Here is an 11,117-nt window from a genome sequence, read left to right on the forward strand (position 1 = left end):
TCTTGAAGCAACGCATTTACTTCTTGATTTTTGTTCAAGAGTTAATTGATCATTAAACATTACCATCTCTGTACGTCTCTTCACTCGTCTGTGCATGTCTACTAGTTCTAAAAGATTTTCATCATCAACAACCCATTATCATCATTATTTTCGGCTTCTATTACAGCTATACACTCGCACAAATTCTATCTTCTCTTTCTTCATATTTCTTCAGAAGATTTATGTGGTACATTCCAATTCTATCACCTACATTTACTTTGTAGTCAAACTTGTTAACTGCTTCACTTACAACAAATGGACCTTTCCATTGTAACATCAGTTTATTGTGTGTTGAAGGCAGGAGCAATAAAACCTTTGTCTCCTTTTCTTAAGACTTCTGGTCGTGTTTTTCTTATCATAATGATGTTTATACTCTTCTTGTGAGTTGCTGAGTTTCTCTCTAGCAATCTTGCATGTTTGTTTCTAATCTATTTCTCAAATCTAGGACGTACTCATACGTATTACGTGTTTCTTGTACTTCTGTCTCTGTCCATAATTCTTTAAGTGCTTGCATGGGACCTCTAACAGTTCTGCCATATAAAAGCTCAAATGGTGAGAACCGTGTACTTGACTGAGGGACTTTTCTGTATGCAAAGAGAACCGCAGACAAATATCTATCCCAATCCGTAGGTCTTTCTTGGCACATTTTCTTCAACATGCTTTTTAAAATACCATTCATTCTCTCACAAAGAACCATAACATTTTGGATTGTAAAGGAGTTAGTAAACAACTTTTCAGTGATACAAGTCTTACATACTTCGTCCATAAGTTGTGACGTGAACTGACTACCCCTATCACTAAGTATTTTCTGATGGGAAACCTACTCTTGCAAAAACATCTAACAATGCTTCAGCTATATTTTCAGTCTCAATTTCTTGGTTTAAAGCAACAGCTTCTGGGTAACGTGTAGCATAATCAACTACAGTTAATATGTACATGATTTCCCTTTTCCGATACAGGCGTTATTGGCCCTATCAAAATCAACCGCAATTTCTCTGGAACGGAGTATCAATAATAGGCATTTTCGCCTAAAGGAGCTTTCTGAAGTCTACCCCTGGGCACCGTCTTCTGACAAATGTCACAAGGAAGCGACAAAATTCTAGTTATATCACTAGAAATACCTGGCCAGTGAAAACTAGACTGTATCCTGTCTAAAGTCTTGCGTACAGACAGAATGCCCACCCACTTATAGATTCATGAGCTAATGACATAACTCTTTTTGTGATATTTACTAGGAACAACTATTTGTCTTGTTTCAGACTTCAAAATCGCCGTTTCACCGTCTCAAATATTCTTTCCTATACAACACATCTTTTTCTACTTCATATCTAAATTTGTTACCCGCTTTTTGTTTTCATGATCTTATTTTCCCTAGCATACTGCCACAAACGCTGTAACGTATTGTCATTTGATTGTTCTTTCTTAAGAACATCTACCGTAATTTCGTTTATCTTCGACCTTTGGGACTTTAAGAGGTTTCATTGCTTTCTTCTCTTTCTCGGCCTGTGCTCTAGTAACAACAGCAGCTATGTTTGTTACTTCTCGGCTAACCCACTTCTCATTTGGCTTATCACAGTACACCCTGAATATTGCCCAAGACTAAGTCACAAATTGCTGACTCTAAATCATAGCTTCTATTTTTCCGCTTATAATAAGGCGTATCAATGTCTATTTTTGCCATGGGTACCAACCTGGCCCGACCATCTATTGCTATCATGACACAATTTTTATTCAGCATTTGATCTTCTTCCACTAACATCTTTCTAACTACTGCTAACTCGCAACCAGTGTCTCTAAGACCTTTCACCTCTTGATTACCAACATATCCTAGTTTCAGATCCAGTTGACGTTCACCTTCAATTGTACAGCTACTTGTAATGACAGGCACAGAATTACCATTAGCTAATTTAAGTTTCCCCTCTTCAATACAACCATCATAAGAACTTGTTGGAGAAATTGACATACATAACCCCGATACTTTCTTATCATCTAATCTACCATCACGTCTATTTCCTCCAGGCCTACTACACCAGTTCCTTGGTGAAGAATCCCGATTTGTTTTAAAGTAATTTCTATTTTGCTCTCCATATGACATTGCAGCAACCCCATATCTTTTCTTAGTCTGATCTCGACAATCTCTGGCCACATGACCCTCTCTATTACATATGAAATAGATAAATACAGAATCCCTAAAGAAAGCCCAACACGGCAAAATTGAAAATGTTGCAGGCTCGGTTTGATTGAGCCTGTTCATGGACGGTACTGTCAAGTGCAAGTTACCGTCCACGCTCCCTAGCACCGGCTTAAGCAGAATTCAACATTTAACATGAACTGGTAAAATTTAGAATTTTGAAACATCCGCATGGAACCTTCAATGTGACACGTTAGTGCCATTCCATGAAAAGCGGCATATGGTCCCAAAGTAAAAAAATGCGTGTGCCCTAAACGAGAAAACAATGGGCATGTAACTTTTCTATTTTCTCTGTGATAGTGCTGTATTGGTTTTAATACGGCAACTCATTTTGTTTATGTTTTAACTTGAAACACCCCTGGGTGTGGCATACAGTATGTTGGTCAGACAGGACGTTCTCTTAAAATTCGATTCCGTGAACATTTTTATAAAATGAGAAATCGCACAAAATTTACAACTTTTCTATATCAACATTTTCGTAAAGATGGTCATTCATTTAAAAATGTTTCAATTCAAGCAGTGGAACAAATAATTTACGATTCTGATGCTTCTGCTAGTTTTAAAGTTAAAGTTAGACACTTAGCAGAATTAAAATGGATCAAGAGCTTACAAACGCCTTTCCCACTTGGCCTAAATGACAAATATTTTTTCAACAAGGTAACATCTCTAAAGATCCAAACATTGATATATTTTCTATTCTGAATATTCGTAAACGTAAATCCCGATCTCACGGAGTACGTAGAATGGCAACATCAAACGTAAATCTAAAATTACCCTGTCTGTCACCGACTTAAATATTATCTTAAAAAACTCTGGTAAACATGCAATGTTATCACGTCTTACTTCCCTTTCATTATCATCTCTGAAAATCTTAGACGCGGAGGCAGATAATATAGTTATTCAAACAGATCCTTTATATACAGCAGCTTATCTTATTCAAAGTTATACTCAGCACGTCTTAAGACCTCATATCGACAACACTTCTGACCACAACAGGCATTTCCTAAAAGTAACCTTTCTTAATAAAGGTATCGATTTCATCGATTTACCAAGTATTTTTCGTGATAAACGTGTCACTAATTCAGTTCCTTTATACTTCAAAAACTCCGAGATACCAATTATTTGCTATAAATATAAGAAACCTGTTAGAAATATCATATTTAATTACAACAAAGTGGTTTCTGACTTAGATATTCAGTCTAATACTCCAACAACTTGTGGTATTTTTAGTTACAACTTTTCGGCATTTTCTAGTTGGGTGGTTCCAATATTCCTACTTGAATAATGTTGAATCACCCTTAGGATATGTTGCCTGCTTTTTCAATTTGTCTTTTGACGTCTTATCTGTGATACGCAGGCTTCATAACCTCTGATCCCCTTTCAAAATTCCATTTTATTTAGTTCTGCCCATTGTTTTCTCGTTTAGGGCACACGCTTTTTATTACTTGGGGACCATACGCCGCTTTTCATGGAATGGCACGGAAGTGTCACATTGAAGGTTCCATGTTAACCGCCGTATGAACACATCTGCGGATGTTTCTAAATTCAAAGTTTTACTATTTCACGTTTAAATGTTGAATTCTGCTTAAGCCGGTGCTAGGGGGCGTGGACGGTAACTTGCACTTTCCAGTACCGTCCATGAACAGGCTCAATCAAACCGAGCCTGCAACATTTTCAATTTTGCCGTGTTGGGCTTTCTTTAGGGATTCTGTATTTATCTATTTTTTGAGACTGCAATACTTCTAAATTCTGTAATTCAGATTTTGGCCATATAATCACTGGTAATTTTGATATAATTGCAGACAAAAGAATTCGTAACTTATTTTTGAAAGGACCTAAATACAGAATTCCTTCTGAGATTGATTTTAATGCTTGTCGTGGTCAGATTGCTGAATCTATAGAGGATTTTTCGGTCAAATGGTGTCGCCGTGAAAATGCGGATAGTAATGCTCTAGTTACATGGAAACGTAACATCTTTAAAATTATTGATTCACGTATTAATTTTTATCGTGGAAATGAACATCTTTTGCCACCTAAGCCAAGACTTACTTTAAGACATCTGAAAAAAGATATTCTAGCTTTTCATTCAAAATTTGTTTTGGTGCCAGCGGACAAGGCGGCTAATAATATTATAATTGTTTGACGAATCCATTACATTAACGTTTTGCATAAGGAACTAAATAGCACTAATGCGTATTCTAAAACCTCTGCCTCCGAAAAAGACATTGTAAAAAATCATATTACTAATATTTCCAATCTTAAAGTCCAAATTAATGAAAAAGAACTCAAACTTCCTATTATGTATTGGATTCCTAAATTACATAAAAAACCTTACAAAGCCAGATTTATTGCTAATTCTACATCTTGCACTACAAGTAAACTTTCTATTTTATTGACGTCTTGTTTGACTGCCATTAAAACACATGTAATTAGATATTGTGATAAAGTCTATGAAAACACAGGCAAACATCTCTTTTGGTCAATTAAAAATTCTGGTGAAATCTTGGATAAATTTAAAATTAATAACTTTCAAGCTTCAACTGTCAGTACATACGATTTTTCTACACTTTATACAACTTTGCCACATAAATTAATCAATGATAAACTAATTTCCCTAATTCAGAAAACTTTTGCACGGGAAAAGTTACCTTTCTAGTATGTAATTCGAACAAAGCTTTTTTTACTAACGGTATTGTTAAACATTATACTATGTGGACCTGTGACGAAGTTTGTAGAGCACTCTCTTTTCTTTTAGACAACATTTATGTCAGGTTTGGTAATACCCTATTTAAACAGATCATAGGAATTCCTATGGGTACTAATTGTGCACCCCTGGTCGCCGATTTGTTTTTGTACTGCTATGAAAGAGACTTTATGTTGAGTCTCTCTGAAGAGAAACAACAAGATGTTATAGTCGCATTTAATAATACTTCCAGATACCTTGATGATATTCTTAATTTAGATAATCCTTATTTTGATCAAATGGTGTCTGACATTTATCCGCATGAACTACAACTTAATAAAACGAACTCTTGAAATTTTAGTACATCATTTTTGGATCTTCATATTACTATCAACAACAATTCTATTCACACGAAAATTTATGATAAAAGAGATGACTTTGACTTTTGTATAGTTAATTATCCACATTTGGATGGAGACGTACCCCATGCAACATCCTACGGGGTTTATGTTTCTCAGTTAATTAGATTCGCTAGAGCTTGTAACAACGTAAAGGATTTCAACGAGCGGAATATTTTTATTACCAGCAAGCTTCTAAAACAGGGCTACCGCTATCATAAATTACGGAAATATTTTACTAAATTTTACAATCGTAACTTTGATTTAATTTCTAAATTCAATAGTGATTTAAAAACTCTTTCTGCGACAAGGGATTAGCCAGCCTGGTTTTTATGGCGATGTGGTTTACAAACTTCGTAAGATTTTGGGTCATGGTAATTTTTCTGCTGTTTTTACTAAAATTATTAAACGTTTTATTAAAAGAGGTTATGACCCTACTATTTTAAGACATACTGCATGTTTAGTGTTCAACCCTTTTACAGTTGGACACTACGCTTTCCTCTTTTGATTGCATCTGACGGACCAAGTGGGAGACTCTATGATGGATAGTTCGTAAAGCCCTTTGGGACTGAATTGTCTTAATGTTCGTCTTCTGCCTTGCTTCGTCGGGCCCTTGTAGGTGATTTTCTTGTTGCTCTGTCTTCCTTTAGGACATTGAGTACTTTTGTTATGGTCATTGGGTTTACTTTTATATGCTTCTACATGATCATTTTAGTGTTTTACTTATTTAACCTTTTGTAACCATGACAACTGTTAGAATTTCACTTGGCGGGGATTCATTTTATTTACACTGTCTCGTTTATAGGAACATGGTGGGGCTAAGAGCGAGGTTTGGTGCACCATTAACCGGTTTAAACTCCCCAGCAGTCATTATTATGCTGCTGACCGTTCCAAGGCGGCGCCCCACTGTGTTCCTCAGATGTATGTCTATGTTGTTTCATACTGTTTTGGTGACACTTTTTGCTTGTGTCCCTTGTTGTTTTCTCGTCTACGGTAAGTATCTTCCCCATTGCCTCAAGTTTTTATTTCTTTGATTACCCCCCCCCCCCTTCCCCCGGGTCTCCTGTCCCCTTCCCCTTTGTGGGCCTATTATTATTTTCTTTGAATTCCTAATCAGTTACAAATTATTTATCATTTAATGATTAACGTGTCGTTGCCCTGTCCTTTTTATGTTTGGGGTCCGCCTGGGCTCCTTGCCATTGGTTCTTGTTGCTGGGTCATATGGGGGTTGCGTTCATTGAACGCCGCCTTTCCTTGTTGATCTTGTTTTTCATATTTTAATAGATTACCTTGATTAAGGCGTATTGGTGATTTATTTGAAAAATTGGCAACTTTTGAGCTTTTACTATTTGTAATTGTACCGCCATGAGCCTCTAAGTATTGTTCAGCCAAAGAGATGACATCTCTACGATCCTTTGGCTTTCGTTCCTTAAGAAAAAGAGCTAGCTCTGTTGAACAAACTTTGACAAATTGCTCTCTAATAATAAGATCTTTCAATTTATCTACTGTATCCGCAGCGTCGGCCATTTCTGTCCATCTACTGAAGTACCTATCTAATCGAGCCATAAATTGGTTTACAGTCTCTCCTTGTTCCGGCTTACTCTCTCTAAATTTCGTTCTGAAACCGTCTTCTGTTAATTGGTATCTTTTCAAAACTGCTGTTTTTAATTCTTGATAGTCTGATGCTTGCTCAGGAGGCATACTAGTGTAAACTTCAAGACCTTTCCCCGTTAACCCATTACTTCATATACACGCCTTTTAACGCCTTTTTCACCCCCCCTTTTTTGTTGTCTCAAATGATGAAAAAAAGCCTTATTTAGGCCCCAAACACTTGTTTTTATTTGAGAAATGTTGTTAAAAAAGTGAGCACTTTTTCGGCGCGGCCCCCAACCAAAAAATACATCAGGGGGTTGCCAGAAGGGGAATGTGCCCCATTCTGGTTGGGGGGTTTGAAGGGGGCGGTAGTCCCTCTCATCGCCAAGAAAATTTTGGACTTGTGAGACGCTATAAATGACCCAAGATTGATCATAAGGTAACGTGTAACCAACGATGAAAAGCATTTGACTATCTCAATCCATTGAAAAGTTGCAGCACTTTGAAATCAATTTTGATAGAAAAAATCAACGCAAAATAGTGTTTTTTTGCAATTTTGAGATGTCCCCTCGTTGCCATGGTAACAGAAAATTTAAGCCTGAGCATGTTGTTGCAAGGGCAATGGTCCAGTCAACATTTGTGCCAAGTTTGATTAGTGTTGAAGGAGTTTTTATAGTATTATAGCAATTTGAAGTTGTAACGGGAGACTTTTCAATGAAAACAGCCATTTTTCACAAAATGCTCATGAAGTAATGGGTTAATAAAGAACTTAAGCTTATTGCCCATGTATCTTCTTTCCATCCTTGACTAATGGAGAACCTTTCAAAACGCTCTATATAAGCATCTATGTCATCTTTTGACTCTTCAAATTTAGGCAATCTTGGCCTCAAACCGGTGCTAGACGGGGTATCAAGGCGATCCCCAGCCTCGATTTTTAACTTCATTAATTCTATTTCTTGCTCTTTCATTTTCATCTCTACTTCAGCTTGAAATAAACGTTTCTTTTCCTCACGTTCGGCTTCTTTTTCTAGACGTTCGATTTCACGTTCAGCTTCTTTTGCTTTACGCTCGGCCTCAAATCGCCGTTTATCTTCTTCACGTCTAATATTTCTCTCTTCTCTATCAAGATATTCTGATTCTTTCTTTTGAACATAATCACGTAAATCCCCGTCCTTCAACCCAAGCCTCTCTCCCAATGATACCCATTTCTCATAATCCATAATTGCTTAATAATGGATTACTATAAAAAATACCAATATCAATCTTTATGTAGTGTTTAACAACTATATAAACGTTATGACAACAACCAACTGAGCACCGGCGGCAGAAACTATCTATTCAATTATTACATACACTTTAATGAATATCACCCACTGGACACCCGTTATAAACTTTTATCAATTACTGATGTTTATAACTTCAACAAATTATAAGTTATATCTTTGTCATCAATATAAACTTATTAACACAATGATTCAACTATCGAAACAAATGTCTCCCAAAAAACCACTTAAATCTATCACCGTATAAACTGTATTTAACAAAGGGTGCTCCCCTGCTAAAATGCAATAAATTCTTCAGTTTACATAAACTTTAAACACAGGCCGTCACCGCTTCTGTACATATAATTCTCTACTTAAACTCTATTATACAGAGAGTTTACTTGTATAACACTACAACGAAGGTCTATCGATTTTCGCCTAACAGCATTTTACACTGCTACATTTTACCAACAGATCGAAAATGGCCATTTCATGGAATGGCACGGAAGTGTCACATTGAAGGTTCCATGATTACCGCCGTATGAACACATCTGCGGATGTTTCTAAATTCAAAATTTTACCATTTCATGTTTAAATGTTGAATTCTGCTTAAGCCGGTGCTAGGGGGCGTGGACGGTAACTTGCACTTTCCAGTACCGTCCATGAACAGGCTCAATCAAACCGAGCCTGCAACATTTTCAATTTTGCCGTGTTGGGCTTTCTTTAGGGATTCTGTTTTTATCTATTTTAAGGTTTAACAAAAAATTTATCAAAATTTAACAAACAATAATTTGCCAGGAAAGATTCCAACTTAAAGAGAATATCCCGGACGAGCCCCCAAATTGTCAGGAGAAATGTCTGCCTTGATGTTATTTAATCTAAGAAAAGATTTAGTAATAAATACTATAACCAATTTCCAAGATATGGATGCTGGGCAGCACCGCCTGACATAAAAGTGAAATATTCTCAGTTGGAAAACTAGCATGTAATTGTTTAGTTAACACTATCTTTTTTTTTAGGTATTTTTATCCTTTTCTATCTCAAATCAATATATACATGTAAACAACAAACTCTGATTATTATTTACACCCAAAACAAAGAACTCTGATCATTATTTACACCCAAAACAAACACACATCATTTTCAGCCACTTATATGAAATATCTTTTCACGTATACGTCTTTTATACGAAACAAGACACCTGGCGAGCCCAAGCTCTAAACAACTTATGATCAAACAAAACAAAAAAATCACCACAAAATGAAGAACACAAAAATGAATATTTTTACAACTCTAAGATACAGTATAAACCACAAACATTCATACAACAATATTAACTTAAACTAAAGCCCCCAATATTTACATATATCCTCAAAACAAAGCAGCAACTAATATAATCTTGACAATACCAAACATTCAACCAATATCAACTAATTATATCTTCACAAACAGATATAACTCAACAACCAAAACAACAAATTACAACCAATTGACCCTGATCAATTAAGATCACCACAATTATATTCAACCACTTCAACAAACCAACAAAACTGACTTCAAAACAACAAAATAAAAAAATAACCGCTACACACTATCAGCGTGTCTCACCTAACTGATGTAAAATCTCTCTCTAAACGCGCATATTTGCTAGCTTAAACGATTTGAACTTTAAACATGTATACATATTTTATACTCCCAGCAACAGGTTTATAAATGAAACTGTACATTGAAATCTGATACACTTCAGTGTATCGCTGACTCGTTGTAAAAAAAAACAACTATCTACAGTTAAACTGTATGATTATTCTGACACTTTTAATTAAACAATTTTTAAACTTTAATTCAAAATTACTCTGAAAATGAGGATGTTGCTTGACTTAGTTTCTAAAAAACTATAATATTTGTTTCATTTGATAACTTCAACAGTGTATTATACGGTAAGAGACATATCCCAATTATACAGTTGAACTGTTATACATGTAATTCAGATGAAAAGAAAACGAACAAGATATATTGAATTTATTTTTTATTACCAAACTAAGTGCAAAGATCGACCTATTAGACGGTGAAGGTGCAAATTATTTGACTGATTGGTAACTTAAGACTGTCATAATATTCCTTCATCTGCATAAATACCAGACAATCTTCCAAGTTGTCACGAAATAAGTATAACGTGCCCTTTTCAGTTCCAATGTATTTTCTATAATACGTGATGGGCTATAATATATTTCATTTGGAATTTGATTTCCTGAATATATACAGATATAAATATACACATAAAACATAGACATTGATTGTACAAATCATAAAAAAATCAAAAAGGAAATTGTGAAAACAGAAGAAAATGTCCTTTCAACGTTCTCCTCTTTTTTACTCTTTAATAACATGTCGAATGAATGTATAAAATATCATTGCAAAAACTACAAAGATAAACCTATAATTATCATGAATTCCTCATTAGTTAAAAACATTTTAAACAAGCATGCTTATCTCTATCATCGAAACCCATGGTACAAATTGTTTGTATATTACCGATACCGGTGTCGCGTAATTATCACACGCGTAATATTACCACGCGTGTGATTATTACGCAGGGTCGTAATTATCACACGGTTTAGGGTAGTGCCGTGATAATCACACGGACGGTATTATATTTACACTTAATATTCTTTAATTATATATCCTTTTTTTCCTAAATGATTTCCGCGTCTAATGGTGTAAATTTTATTAAAAAGCTATGATTTTTAACTGAAATATGTTAAGTCTTATTTGTTGCGCTTTCTGTGTTTGCATGCAATTCAAGATAATAGTAAAATCCAAAATTAAATGAAAAAATAAAATAAAAAATAAATAAATGAATAAATAAATAAATAAAAGGAAGACTCGAAATGGCAAAGATCTACTATAAAGAGGATGTCTTATATCCTTCTATGTGGAACTTCTTCTAAAAT

General features: G+C 35.1%; 1 protein-coding gene across 1 annotated transcript; it reads right to left on the bottom strand.

Annotated features, from left to right (window-relative positions):
* Positions 1–836: 836 nt before the first annotated feature.
* Positions 837–8,136, bottom strand: LOC132744854 (uncharacterized). The gene is made up of 6 exons (XM_060733649.1): positions 7,647–8,136; positions 7,306–7,315; positions 6,591–7,052; positions 1,731–2,195; positions 1,476–1,621; positions 837–958 (listed from the first exon to the last, which is right to left on the bottom strand). The coding sequence occupies exons 1-6, from the start codon at positions 8,122–8,124 to the stop codon at positions 837–839; spliced, it is 1,683 nt and encodes a 560-aa protein (XP_060589632.1). The 5' UTR covers positions 8,125–8,136.
* Positions 8,137–11,117: the final 2,981 nt, after the last annotated feature.

This window comes from Ruditapes philippinarum, unplaced genomic scaffold (assembly GCF_026571515.1).
Source record: "Ruditapes philippinarum isolate M1 unplaced genomic scaffold, ASM2657151v2 ctg5080_1_1_1_1, whole genome shotgun sequence".
In the NCBI taxonomy this organism is placed as follows: Eukaryota; Metazoa; Mollusca; class Bivalvia; order Venerida; family Veneridae; genus Ruditapes; species Ruditapes philippinarum.